This window comes from Lissotriton vulgaris, chromosome 7 (genome assembly GCF_964263255.1).
Source record: "Lissotriton vulgaris chromosome 7, aLisVul1.2, whole genome shotgun sequence".
In the NCBI taxonomy this organism is placed as follows: domain Eukaryota; kingdom Metazoa; phylum Chordata; class Amphibia; order Caudata; family Salamandridae; genus Lissotriton; species Lissotriton vulgaris.
Genome location: NC_141695.1, coordinates 1,255,200,789 through 1,255,215,878, shown reverse-complemented (window position 1 = coordinate 1,255,215,878; position 15,090 = coordinate 1,255,200,789). Strand labels below are relative to the sequence as shown.

At 42.5% G+C, this 15,090-nt stretch overlaps 1 protein-coding gene across 4 annotated transcripts in view; it reads left to right on the top strand.

The window, feature by feature from the left end:
• The window catches only part of LOC147703343 (uncharacterized), a 210,328-nt gene that overhangs the window by 177,461 nt on the left and 17,777 nt on the right, over positions 1–15,090 (top strand). For all 4 annotated transcript variants that reach the window (XR_015297575.1, XM_086931788.1, XM_086931787.1 and 1 more), the window contains one exon: positions 11,113–14,418. Coding sequence is in view for 3 of the 4 variants with exons in the window: in XM_086931788.1 (XP_086787914.1) it covers positions 11,113–14,418 (3,306 nt within the window). In the remaining variant the exon portion in view is untranslated. The remainder of the gene's footprint in view (positions 1–11,112; positions 14,419–15,090) is intronic.

Here is a 15,090-nt window from a genome sequence, read left to right as displayed (position 1 = left end):
TTTCGGTCCTGAAGAACGCATTTGAAACTTTGTTCAGAATAATGCAGAAACATGTTGACCAGCATATAGTACGGTGATTATTTGGAACCCGCACTTACACTTGCTTTTTAAATTTTAGGGATTGGGGGACACTAATAAATGTTGTTTGTCCACCCGACCACCTAATTTTACATTTTCTCCCCTCACTTAGCACTTTTCCCACCACAACACTGCCTCTACAGTAGCCACCTTAATCCTTTGTACTTCATTCACTTCCCTTATCTCGCACATATCGGCTACGGTAACACCTGACCGGCCGTTCAGTCTCCTGGGTAAGGAGAACCCAGATGATGAGAATAAGGGCGGTACAGAGTGGCTTCTGATGGGAACTATTTCTCCATTTGCTCTTGAGCCTTACCTCGGCCGGCATTTCGCTATCGAAGCTCACTCACTGGTGTCTTTTGTGCTGCTATTGGTCTTATGATCCACCTCTTATTTTTGACCCCCAGGTGTTCTCTGTAGTGATAATACTGTATTTTGGGGCATGCACCTGGTTGGTCGGTAAACTCGCCCTTAGACCCTACCCCCATTGTTTGTTGTGAATGTCTGACAGAGTGAGCCGTGGCTTCACAGGGCCCAGAATAAAGGGATGGATTCTGTCTAATTATTGATTCCCAACTGCAACAGTATGGGTCAATAGCACCTGTTTACAGTAAAAAACACTTGGTAGAGGCACAAGGCAGGAGTGTGCCTTACCCCCCTTTTGTTTGCAGTAGTGATATAACCCCTATCCTTTGCTTTTAAAGAAGACCCTAGAATCAGGGACCAAGGGCCAGATGTAGGTAAGTAACATTTACCGATTCTTAATTACCGAATTTTACCGATTCGGTAATTAAGAATCGGTAAATGTGAGGGGTGGGTATGTAGGGAATCCAGATGTTCCCTTTTACCGAATCGGTAAAAGTCGGTATTTACCGATTCGGTAAATACCGAATCGGTAAAGCCTATTGATTCCTATGGGCTTCAAAGCCCATAGGAATCAATAGGCTTTACCGATTCGGTATTTACCGAATCGGTAAATACCGAATTTCACAAGGGTGCAGGGGGTGTCACTTTGACACCCCCTGGCACCCCCTAAACAGGATTGGGTGCCATGTGGCAGGCATACAAGCCCTAGGGGCAGGTCTGGATTTCATGGTAAAATACCGATTCGTTAAGGCCTTTGGGACTCAGAAGAGTCCCACCTACATATGGAATTTACAGAATCGGTAAAATTACCGATTCGGTATTTTACCGAATCGGGAATTTTACCGATTCTGTAAATGTAGATTTACCTACATGTGGCCTTGGATTTAGGCCCCTACATACCGATTGGCCATTTACCGGTCGGTAACGGCCGAAATCGGCCGTTACCGATCGGTAAATGGCCTGAAACGGCCACCTACATCGGGCCCCGAATGCTTGAGGCTGTAGAGCAGCACAAGATCAACCTGTTTGTTGATGACATGCTAATTATGATCATGGAACCACCGTCTAGCCTCCCAGCTCAGATGAATAAACTGTGCTGAAATCGAGCTGGCCTCTGGATTTAAGATCAATTCGATACATCTGAAATCTTTATTATTAGTGTACTGCCTGGTCAGGCACAAGTGTTTAGCACAGTGCTTCCCAAACTATTTTGAACCACTATTCACTTTTTAGTACGACAAACTTTCAGGACCCACCTAACTTTAAATGAGGTGGACAGTATTTTAATGTAAATAAAGCATCATGTGATAGCGCACTATCATTTAAATATAGAATACCTTTCATTTAAATGGTCACTAAATTTGCACAGACAACGTTTTCCAATAAAACTACATTGCACACAAATGATAATGTGTGGAAATCCGGTTTCAGCAAATATTTATTATTTGTGTGTCACCAAGTAAGGTGTCTTAAATTGTTCTGATCCTATTAAAATGTTTGTTTCCATCACTCTTCAGAGTCACAAAAAAGTGCTTCAATGTTGCTTTCCTAACTGCTGAATGTGCACAGTTCATTTACAGGTATTTACATTTTGTTATGAAAAGATTACACTCTACAGTCTTTTCTTTCACACTTCGTATAGCCAAGGAAGACTGTTACATTATCTACTTTACTTTCTTTCTTTGACTGTAAAGTTGGAGGACACAAGTCCACATGTTAAAACAAACAGCTTAGGAGATACCCTGACATTTTACTTCTGTCTTTGAAATGCATTAAATGTGACAACATAAATACAGAATGTAAAGACATCTTTGTTTTTTGCTAGGTCTTTCGCGATCCACCTAATTTTGGCGTGTGGCCCACTGTTTGGGAAACACTGGCTTAGGGACCTTACCCCATTGGCTTCGGCTAAGCCTTCTATTAAATACCTGGAACTCACTATTTCCAGTTCCGTAACAGACTGGACAGAACTTAACTAGCCTACCTTAAAAACACAAATTCTTACATAAATAGTACATTGGAGGAGTTTATATGTGTCATGGTTAAATAGGATTAATATAATTAAGGTTAACGTCTTCCCTCCGCTTAAGTATTTGTTCCAATCACGGTCTACAGACATTCCGATGCTGGAATTGTGGAGACTACAAAAAGCCCCATTATAATTTGTGTAGGCCAAAGGCAATGCGATACTGAATGAATTCCTACTCATGGCACCTAATGAAAGGGGAGGACTGGCATGTCTATATATATTGAACTAGTACTATGCTGCCACTTGTGTATAATGGGTCCATGGGCGAATGAGAAACAAAATTGATTTCACAGGGAAAATGCCTTAGCCAATAGATCACAGTGGAGCATCCTGTGGTTGTTTAGAGAACACATACTTTTAACCTCTTTATACCTAAAATCACTATAATAGGATTAGAAATATGGGACATGCTAGCATTAAAAAGGGACTGACTGTTCCCATTGCTGTACAACCCCTCACACTGTAGTCTACTAATTACCCACGCGCTAGACGGAAAATGGTACAACAGATAGAGATCTGGAGAATGTTTTGTACTCAAAGATTTGTTTCACAGAGGCTCAATCAAATCCTTCCATGATTGTAAACAGGACTTTAAACTAACAGAACAAAATAGACTCACATATGCACAATGGAGGCATTGGGTACTACACCCTTAAAACAAATAGGCAGTCAATAGACCGCTTACCCACTTTGAAAGACATCGTTCCCGCTTTTTACTTTTTTTTAACATCTTTATTTAATTCTTAGGCAGTACAACAAAAAACATTTCTGGTTTTCAACCAAAGGATATCTTTCCAACTTTGAATCTACAAAAGGCTTAATTTTCATGATGTATAATATACTTAGCAATGGCATGAGATCGCCAGTAAAATAGAAATATCAAATACAATGGAAACATGAACTTGGATCAGTGATCTCTAAGGAGGCATGGAGTAAAAGACACAGCACCTCCACGAAGGGTATGTGGTGCCTAATTCACAGAGAAACCGAATGAAAAGTATGAATGTGATGGTATTTAACCTCGGACAGGTTTACACCTTATTTATCCTAATAGCTCAGACACAGTTTGGCAGTGTGAAACAGAGATGGGTTCAATGTTTCACATCTGGTGGAGTTGCTTACAAATTCTGATCTTCTGGAAGTAGGTGCTAAGTCATATTGATAAAACTGTAGGGATACTCATGTCACATAGCCCAGAGTTTGCACTGGTAATGTGGTGATATGACACAGTAATCTTTCATATGTTGGGGACAGTAAAGCTTCTAATTGCCAGGTTCTGGTATAAGAAGGAACCGCTATCAGGGCAATGTGGATTGTTGAGTTATGGCACAATATGACTTTGGAAAAGGTAGCTTATAATATATATATCTAACTATCTATGACTATATCTGCAAGGTCTTTGAGGCAACCTAGGAGCCCCTCATACAATACCTTACAGTCAGTGGAATAAGCTTTATTCGTCTCACAGAGAGCCATAAAAGCACAAATTAAATATATAATAATAAAAATAATAACTTATAAAGATTAAAAGACAAAAAATTAAAAACCACGCCCCGTACAAAGGCAGCCAAATACAATCATCAAAGTGCATTATACAGACCCATAGTTATTTCTTATTCTCAGCGCACAATGCACAAAATTGACTAATCCAACACGGAGCTCCAAATTACACAGTTTTTGCGTAAAGATAATACCTTACATAATTACCTCTATTACGTGAATATCCACCAAAGTTGAAGGCCTAATCAGTTGATTACAGTTAACTTCAATGTCCAGTTGATGAGAGAAAGATTCCCCAGCTAATCTGGCAAGAGCAGAGTAGACGGGTCTAGTTAGGGAGAAGGAGGGAACATGTTTAGATAAGATAGCATGGGAGGATTTTTGATTTTTCTACTGACATATATTTAAAATATAATTTTGAATATATACGAGAGATCAGTGCCAGACTGTATGACATTTATTAGCTGAGGTGATAAAATGTTTCCTTTATATTCTGCTAAATGTTGATTGATCACGGATTGACAGTTGCTGAAAACATGGTATTTTTATTATTACATTTTATATAGCACACAGCTACCCACTAGGGGTTTCCCGGTGATTTCGCAATAGGGTGGGTCTGTCCATGTCACTTTAGATTAAAACAACCAGGTCTTTAGTTGTCTGCGGATGATCATAAATGAATAACAGCTTGCTGCATATTCATGTGCATTGGAGGTAGGATCTCTATAAGGGTTTTGTTGTCTTTCTAATGTCACTGTTCTGTAAGTTTCTTTGCTTATGTTCTGATCTACAATTGTTGGGACTTGGGAGTTGACTGCCTTGACTGAAGGCAGGTGCTGTGCTGTCTTCCCAATACATCTTATAAAACTCTTCCTGGACTCTCTGGATTTACTGTACAGCCTCTCAATAGTTCTGGGAGGGTGTTCCACAGCTTGAGGCCCAGGTGTGCAAGATATATGTATTTTCAAAATACTATGCACACAAAATAATAGTGGAAGCTGAATATAGTCAAAAGTTTTTACCAGTTTCTGTAGTGTTTAAAACATGTACTAATATGGAGGGTAAAGTAGATGGGTACCTACGTGTTCCTAATTGTTAGATTTAATATGATCCACCAGAGCTGTTTGATCTTCTGCTGTCAAAACTAATAAGAATACCCCTTGTTCCTAGAGGCTGACGATTTTCCTGCTTCTTACAACTGATTATTCCTTACGAATGAAGGGAGGTTTTTGAAGTAAAATTGAGGGGCAACAATATTTATTGGCTTATTCTGTTCTCATGTAGAACATCGTATCCTGCTCAACAAACTAAAACCTCATCCATTTTCTTATTTGTTGCAATGAAAATAAGTGTCTGATTTATAGGTTGGTGGGCTGCCCACCTTATCCTGGTTGGGATACACTGTTATAGGAATGTTGCAGCACACAAAAATTGGTGCTTCGTCTCCAGTCGAATAAGCTTTGAATATTGACTTCCATAGAGAACATCTGGTTTACTCCTTCTTAAAACATATCTACTCCCCTTTTTCATGTTAGAGGCAAATGTATCACCTACATACAATTTTATGCGGATATCACTAATTTAACAACTAAATATCCCACAGATAGCGAAGTCTAAATATTACACAAGATAACCTGTTTGCATTTTAACATTGGATGGTGGCTTGAATTCAACACTAAAACTGATCTTTGGTGAAGAGAGTTGCTTTCAGCTTATTACTTTACCACCCATAATACCTCCTCATTGGCTCCCCATAAAGCAAAGGATCAAATTTAAGGGACTCTGATTTGCCCATAAGGCTCAATATGGACAAGCCCCAAGTTACATCAAAGAGTGCCTTGTGAAAAATGTCCTAAGTCGCTCTTTAAGATCCTCTGCAGGGCATCAATTATCCTGTCTGCGGTTCAATCTTTCGAGGAAAGGAGGGCGGGCCTTTCCGTCTGTATTCCACAATTGTGGAACAGGCGCCCACCCTATCTTCGATCTGAGGAGGCCCTCCTATCGTTTAGGAATATTTTGAAGACCCACCTGTTCACTGAAGCCTGGGCTTAACTCCACTTAGTTAGATATCATACTTACCCGGGGCGCTGTAGCTTCGCTCTCATAGCGCTTAGAGACCTGGTGGTTCTTAAGCGCTCTATAAATCACAATTAACAATAACAATAGCATAGTCTCTTTCCAGTGCTATGCTAGTAACAAATATATATATATATATACAATCCTAGATCCAAATGTGGCATCAGCTCTCCAAGTCTGGGACAGGATGAGTGGTTAAATACGCTTCTTCGTGCTGAAAAGCTATCTTCCCTGTGTCCCTTTTTATTTAAAGAAATGGAAACAATTTTTGGACGTAGCTACCTAAGCACACATTTATTATTCTAATTATTTTTATGATCGTCTCCCACAGTACTCAAAACAGCTACTGCAATTAACCCGAATGCCACCATACATGCAATCTTTGGTTTAAAAAAAATAGAGATCATGTCACAAGTTTGCTTCCTGTGAGCTAAAGAAATGTGTTTACACTTTGTCTTATTTTTAAAGGCTTGCACAAGTTCGTCCCCAGTTATCTGTGGAGGACACTGCGAAGTTCCTAGAAAGCAAAACGCTGCTTAACACATTTTAAAGACTGTGTCTAAAATGTACCCAAGAAGACACCACAGTCAAACATATATACTGGCATGCTCCTTACACGAATGAGCGGCCACAGGTTCAGGCTTTGTGGGACAGAAATGTGGGCATCTTAACAAATTCAGTTCAAAGCTGCCAACCTAATGCTGTGGGATCCATTAATGGCAGTTTGCATTGTAGGGATAGGAGTTCTACTTCAATGTCACCAGTTGAAGGGGCAGAATGTCCCATGTGTGCCTGGTGGGGACTGGCACCGTGCAGTTAGCACCCAAGGGAGCCTCAACTTTGTTACTGACCGTCATGATCAGATTTTTCTACAGTTGATTCTGAGATCCCCTTTGGGCCCCAAAATTTGGATCAGGGTGCCACCAAATGTTTGGTTGTCTCTGCCTTTTGAGGGGAAGGTTTTAAAGACTTGCCAACAGCGATGGAAGCTGGGCAGGCAGGACGTGTCTTTTGATGGTACTCTGGATATCCTTGCAAAGATGATGGCCTTGGTTTCCTTCAGGGCCAAAGACATTGAGATATGGATACGGGATCTGAGGTATATTATAGTGGCTACTTCTGGTACTTGTGTCTTGGCAAATCGATGGAGGTGTGGGTTGAAATGTTCTTCAGACCTTTGATACAGAACTGCAAGGGTGATGATGCTAGCTAAGGTCACTGCATGGAGTTTCACTTTGGGTCTTTGTCTGATCTTAGTCCTGCTTGTTGGACTCCACTTCTTTGCTGGTTCACTTGCAGGCTTACGCTGGTCCCTGATCTAGTGGATTAATAGCCTTGTTGTCCAGGGACAGATCTTGAATCCTTGGTACACTCTGTAACATAGTAGGAGTCTGCAAGTTCAGGCTTTCTGCAGGATCATTAGATCTGTTTCCAGTCTAGGTATCTCAAAATCTCAATCTCTCTCCCCCCTCCCACAGCTGGCTATCAAGCTGTGCTTATTGAGAGGAGCTAGTGGGAAGCCAGTCCCCAATTCACAATGATTATCAGAGCAGAGGGTACGTTTCACAGACTAGACCGTGGCACACCTTGCCAGATGTGTATTGCACATGCCATGTGAAGGACACCTATTATTGGGGGGGGATAGAGTTTATTGCTAGCCATTAGGTCCCTCTCTAATGCCTGTGCCGCATCATCAACACTGCCACTAACCATGGGCCTTTCTATAGTTTTAGGAGGAAGAGGAATTATCTTTGACTATGGATACAGTTTGATCTCTGGCAGTGTTTTTGTGGGAGTTAGGCTGGACCTAAGGGCCTTGGTAGTTATTGGATTTTATTGAATTTATAAGGCACTTTTGCCAAAACACCAAACAAACGTTAAACTAACAGGGCATTAGGAAAGTAAAATAGACAAGTACACAAGGTCAATGGGTTGTGAGAAAGGTTTTAGGTTGGCAAGTCTAATCATGTTCCATAAAAACCAAGCAGAATCAAGCCGGAGTAGTGTGGACTAAAAGAGTGAGCAAATTCAAAAGCCCAAGAACAAGACCGGAGAAGGACATAAGAACGGTGAAGGAGCAAAAGAAGGAATTTAACAGTTGGGCATAAGTTGTGAATTGGGAGGAGAATCTGAATAAAGAATAGGGAAGGACTGGATGTAAAAAAGCACGGGACAGATTTTAGATAAAGCAGAGAAAAAAAGAAGTTTCATAAATTGGGTTGGAGTGGCCAGCAAAAAGAACCAATACACTGAGAAATAAAATCAGTACTAGAAAGTCTGAAACGGAGCAGATAGCAAAACAAAGTATATGGCCTTTAGCCCCCAGAATTGTTTTTTGAATGGTATTTCTCTTGACAATACCATCTTGCTGTGAGTCTCTGCTTCTGATTTTCTAGGGCTTCACATTCAGAACAATAGGAGCTGGGATACTAAATAAGAGTTCTACATTATTGAGTCATAGAGGTCGCGCAATGGGAATGATTTGCAACGAGACATGGGGTTGGGCTTTATTACAACCTATCAAGATCTTTACTGCACCTGCGGCATTTGGGGCTGAAATTTGAGTTTATGTGACTTGTGAAGCACTTACATGTTAGAAAGTTTGTTTTTCAACAGTCTGTTTATTCTACCAAAAAGAGCTTTACTCTTCCACTGTGGATTTAAATTTAAATTTGCTCCTTTACCAGAACCCCCTAAGAAACCCCTGATGTATTGGATGAAAATGTGACTTTTTCACAAGCACCTGCCATATTTAATTAATAGTGCTGGGAGATCTTTTAAATGACCTACAGAGTCAGACATTACTGTGGTTCCATTTTGTGATAAATGTACATTATATGTATCCATCAAGTACAGGATGATTTTGAGTTGATTAACTCCAATATGGTACCAACTTCAACACAAGTTCCTCTGGTGGTTTTGAGACCTGCTCCTGCAGCAGAGTATGCAAAAGCATTCGGTAAATGAGTTTCTACTAATAAAAATGATTTGGAACTTTGAATACTTTATCCCATAGATTACCTGTGAATTTGCGGGGATAACTTTTTTTATTAATGAAATTACGCTATAGGGTACTTCCTGATTGCACGTTCCCCAAAGCACTGTGGCAGGGATTCCCAAGTGTACGACTTGTGTACGCTTTATGGAGATCAGACAGAAATAGCCCCATATTTTAATCTGTTGAGCCCTGCATGTGTGGGTTATCACAGAAAAAATGGTAGATCCTCTTATCAGATCTACTGGGATCACAATTTACAAAGAATCATTGAAATATTTTAGAACATTTTCTTAACTCGTTCAATTATACACCATTTGTAAATTTCTGAAACATATTTATAGAGCAAGTGCTCAATTAGAAGTGCCATAGTAATCTCATGTGGACATTTCAGTGGATTTCTTATTATGTAAAGTTATGTAAAGTGTTAATTGTGAGACAACGTTCTTTCCCTCTATAATGATGAGTCCCTATTAGATACATCTTTTAAATATGTTTGCTGTAATTCAAGTTGTTATATGATGATTTTTTTTCTATTTAATTTAAGAATTGCTTATTGTTTTATGGTTTACAACCTAAATAAACTCATGATGAATTAAAAAATGTGTATCAATAGAAGTGGACGAAGAACTGATGCAGGCAGACTGACCCAGACTGAGAAAAATTGTACAAATAGGAGAGATATGAGAGAAAATGAGGGTTATAGTAGACTGAAAGGAAAGGAACAATGTTGCAGTTGATGTTAGCAGAGGCAGGAGATTGTATAATGACTGAAAAATGAGCAGTGGGTCAAAATTGACTTGAGTGATTCAAGCAGAAGGTGAAAGGAAAGGGTAAATAGAATAGAAGAAAGGAGAGTAAGTGCAAGCACAGAAAAGCTGAAACAAAAACAGGTTGTCTTAGTAGGGTTTAAATGACAAGTGTAAGGTCATCCAAGACTGGATGGATAAAAGGCTAGAGGAGAGAAGAAGAGCGAAAATCTATGATCTCCAACACAGAAAAAACGTGAGCGTTTGTAGAAAATGATTGCAGCCAAAAAGTATTTGTAAATGGTAAAGAAGAAAGGTCCAAAGACAGAGGCTCGACGAATGCTACAGTGAAGAGAAAAGTGACCATCTTAAGTGACTTACTGTGTAAAAGAAGAGAGATACAAGCGTGTCTATGTATAGTACACACCAAAAATACCCACCGTAGACACAAAAGAGAAGAGGGAGGGATGGTGCAAGGATCTTCAGTTGTTGTGGCAAAATGGCACTTTGCTTTGAAGAGCACTTCCTCTTCTCTAACAAATGCAGTTTGAGGCTTTTTCAAGTAGTTTGCACTGTCTTGAGGGGCTGCCCTAAGGATGCAGTTGTACAGCACCTTGTAGAGGTGCCAACATAGAGTAGGGAATGAATTGATAGAGTGTATTACAAGCAGATGATATGTTGAGGCAAGTGCTTTTTTTCATAATGAGCAGAAGAAAATTAGTGAATAGGAGAAAGGTGGCTTTACTATAACGGGTAGTTCAAAAACTAAATTGAAGAGGTGACAATGACACTGGAATGCACATAAGGGGTAGGTTGACCACAGACCTTATTTCCTTAAAAATAATTTCTAAGAGAAGATTGGGAGATAGGTCAAAATGAGCTGGAGAAGAAGGTTCAAGAGAAATCTTTTCACCAATAGGAAGAGCCTATGCATATTTGAAAGAATGTGAGAAGCTGTCTTATGACTGCAACAAGTTTAAGAAGGCAGTGAGATGGGGATAAGGAGAAAAGATGGAAGGACTCAGTGAATTGGAAACCGTATTATTAGTCTCGCGATTATGATTAAGACAGGAAATTTCATTGAAGGAGGGGTATGAACCTGGGAGGGGGAGATCTTTGGGCAGAGCTGATTAATGGGCTTTGGGGATGGTCTCTGGCCACAAGCCGGTCTAGTAAGAGGTGCCTTGCTCTCGGAGAGCAGGCTGGTTTTGGAATATGGGGGTGGGGGGGGTGTAATTAGGTTAGTTTAGAATGATGCTTGAATTGCTGCAAAGTTATTTGATATTCAGCATTTCCTTTACCTTTTCCCTTTACAGTGACCTGCTCTATGTGCTGTCCGAAGAGGAACTCTTTGCTTTGGAGAAGAGCCTGTGCTCCACAGACTCCGATGATCCCCAGTCTAACCTGACTGGCTTTGACAGCCCTCAGCCAGAAACAACGGACTTTAACCCTCAGCCTCATTTGGCAAGCCTTGTCTTCCAGACTGATTCGTCCTTCCTGGTTGATCCCCAGTCAGACCTGATCAACTCTGCAGAGTCTTCAGATCCCTTACAGGAGCGGTGGCAGTGCGATGGATCTTCCGAATCAACTGACTTTGGGGTGTCACAACATCGGTCTGCCTTGTGGTCTAGCCAGGTAGTTGCCACATCCAGTGTGAGTGCATTTACACCCAAAACTTTTGATAAGAATCTAGGTGAGGTGCAAAGGACAGTGCTGAACGCTACGGAGTGGGAGACAAGTCCATTGGTCATGTCACAGTGTATCTCCTACTTCCATAAGCATGGGGATGAAGAAAGGACCTGCACTGCCCCTTGTTCCTCGGGACAGTGTTACAATGAAGTTGCTGTCCACGCTCCTGCTTCTCAAACCCATTCAGGAGCTACCAAAGACTCTTCTGTCCCAACAAATCAGAACACCCTACCCGAAGTGCGTTCCATTGTGCACCACAAGCCACCCCAAAAGGCAAGCTCCAAAACTCACGAAGCCCAAGTCTTACCAACATCGCACCATGGAGATACCAAAGAGCCTGTTTACACAAAGCATGACACAAGTATCCAGAACTCAGATTCCCCGATACTGCAGAAGAACCCACTGTTTCATGCTACATGCCACAACACTTCTTCATTATCGCATCATAATTCTTTCAGTTCCAGGTCGTTCACTGTGCACAGGATGGACACACAAAACAGTGGCTCGCCACAATCTCTAAATAATAGCCGAGCATTGACTGCAGTAGATAATCAAAATAAAACTCAAGATCAAGAGTCATCATTGTGCCATGGTGACACTCGAGATTTTGGATCCTGGCTACCTCACAACTTTCCTTCCCCAGTATACCAAGGACCGCATCAGGTTTCTGATTACCCAATGCTCAGTAGGGCATCTCAGGACTCTACATACTTGGCGCACAGTGAGATACCTCAGAGCCTGGCTTCTAGATCCTCAGTACCACAGGGCGCTGAGCCCTCCATGCACAATAGTGCTCCTCAGGACTGTGCATTTCTAATGCACCAAGATGTTCCTCAGGTCTCAGTTTCCCCAATGGACCAGGAGGTTCCTCAGACCTCTGCATCCCCAATGTATCAAGGGGTTTCTCATGTCTTTGCATCCACAATGCACCATAAGGTTCCTCAGGACTATGCATCCCTAATGCACCATAAGGTTCCTCAGTACTCTGTATCCCCAGTGCACCATGAGGTTCCTCAGGACTCTGCATCCCCAATGCACCATAATAGTCATCAGGAATCTGCTTCCTCAGTGCACCATGAGGTTCCACAGGACTCTGCACCCCCAATGCACCATGAGGCTCCTCAGGACTCTGCATCCTCAATGCACAATGAGGTTCCTCAACACTCTACGTCCACAATGCACCATAATGTTCATCATACCTCTACATCCCCCATACACCACAAGGTTCCTGGGTACTCTGCATCCCTAATGCACCACAAGGTTCCTCAGGACACTGTATCCCTCATTCACCATAAAGTTCCTCGGGACTCTTCTTCCCCAATGCACCAAAGGATTCCTCAGGATTCTACATCCACAATGCACCAAGTGGTTCCTCAAGTCTCTGCTTCCCCAATGCCTGTGGAGATTCATCTGGATTGTGCACCCCCAATGCACCATAAGGTTCCTCAGGACTCCGGATCCCCAGTGCACTATATGGTTCCTCCGGATTCTGCATCCACAATGCAGCAAGTGGTTCCTCGTGTCTGTCCATCCCCAATGCACAAGGGGGTCCCTCTGTATTCTGCTTCCCCAACACACCAAGGGGTTTCTCATGTCTCTGCATCCCCAATGCACCAGGAGGGTCCTCAGGACTCTGCATCCCCAATGCACCATAAGGTTCCTAAGAACTCTGAGACCCCAATACACCATACGTTTCCTCATGATTCTGCATCTACAATGCACCAAGTGGTTTCTCGTGTCTCTGCATCCCCAGTGCAGCAGGTGTTTCCTCAAGAATCAGCATCTCTAGTGCCCCATGGGGTTCCTCAGGATTCTGCTTCCATAATGGAACATTGGGTTCATCAAGACACTGCATCCCTAATGCTCCATGAAGTGCATCAGGACTCTGCTTCCCAAACATCCGAAGGAGTGCCTCAAGACTGTCCTTTACCAATGTACCATACAGTCCCTCAGGACAGGGCATCTACGTTGCACAATCATGTTCCTCAGGACCGTACATTCTCAATGCACCATGGGGCGCCTCTGGAGTCTGCTTCTTCAATCCACCACCGCATGCTTTGGGAGTCTGCATTCTCAATGCACCATGAGGTGGCTCAGAATTCTGCATCCCCTATGAACATTTGGGAAGCCCAGGACTCTGCAGCCGTAAGGGACCATGGAGTGCCTCAGGACTGTTCACCCCCTACACAGCATGGTATTCCTCATGACTGTGCATCAGCAATGCCCCTTCTGTTGTCTCAGGACTGTACATCGCCTATACAGCATGGTGTGCCTCAGGATTCAACGTCAGCCATTTACCACGGGGAACCTCCAGACTCCCCTTCAGCAAAGCAGTGTGGGATATCTCAGGACTCTGTTCCCAGAATGCGCCATGAGGAGTCTATGAATACTTCTTACCTGAATCAGAGTATGGTGTCTCAGGAATGTGTTTCCCAAATGCACAACAGCATGCTCCAGCACTCTGCATCCCCAATGTACAGGACAATGCTTCAGGTATTCGCCTCACCAATGCACTATAGGTTCCCTCAGGGCTTCATCACGACAATAAATCGCCAGGACCTTTTGGACTATCCATTGTCCTTGCATCAGTGTGGATCCAATCTTGATGTCCCAGAAAACTTTGCCCGGGATGCTGTTTTCACGAATTCTGGTGGACCACCCATAGCAGCAGCAACATCCGGGCCCCCTCAAACTCACCTAGGGATCGAGGATTCCTGCGCATACGATCATTTTTCGAACTTAGAAAGAGCAATGCTCAGTGGGACTTCTTGGGTGCCAGGGCCAAATCTTGCAGGCTCTGGAAACTTTAGTCTGTTCCGATCAGGCACCTTTCCAGCTCGGGATATAATGAGAAGCAGCGTCTGTAGAGACACAGCCCTCGAGCATTGCCAAACAATGGGACCTCGTACTCGAACCATCAGTCCTTTTAGCAGGTAACAACGAAATGAGATGCATCATCCCAAAAGGGGTAGTAGAGGTCCAGATAAAGTGTGTACTAATTTTTGTATCATTAATGCAGTGGAATTTGAGTCTGAGTTGTAGGAAAAGATACGCACAGTCAGCCAGGGGCGGGATTGACTCCTTCAAAAACCGAAAAGGCTCTGTCTACCACTCACAGTACACTAACCAGTTCTAGTAAATATGTTCACTACTGTGGTGCTCTAGGAGCAGCCATGGACAGAGATACACTACGAAATACCAGGGGTTGCAGTACTGACGTTATGCCCCCATTACTACTAATGACATCACAGAGTCAACCTCTTGCCCCACCTCAGCTGCCTCCTATTTGCTGCTCAGGGACTAGAAGGGCACACATTAAAATCTACAGAAATAAAACATCAGGATAAGGACCATGCTTACTTTGTGTTTCTGCTTTCATGACCCCTGAGGCACGTAGAGACTCAGGGAAAACCTGGGGTAGCAGTAGCTACTCGTGATCGAGGCTATATGAGCCACCCACCTCCCTCTGCAATGTGTTGGTAGAGAAATAAAGACTTACAGAACACCGCAGTCCAGGCAGAGAGCGCACAGAGCAAGGATCTTTCAGTGACACTCAGGGATAGATAAAAGGGAATGCTGACTCAACCACAGAGTGTGCGACACTG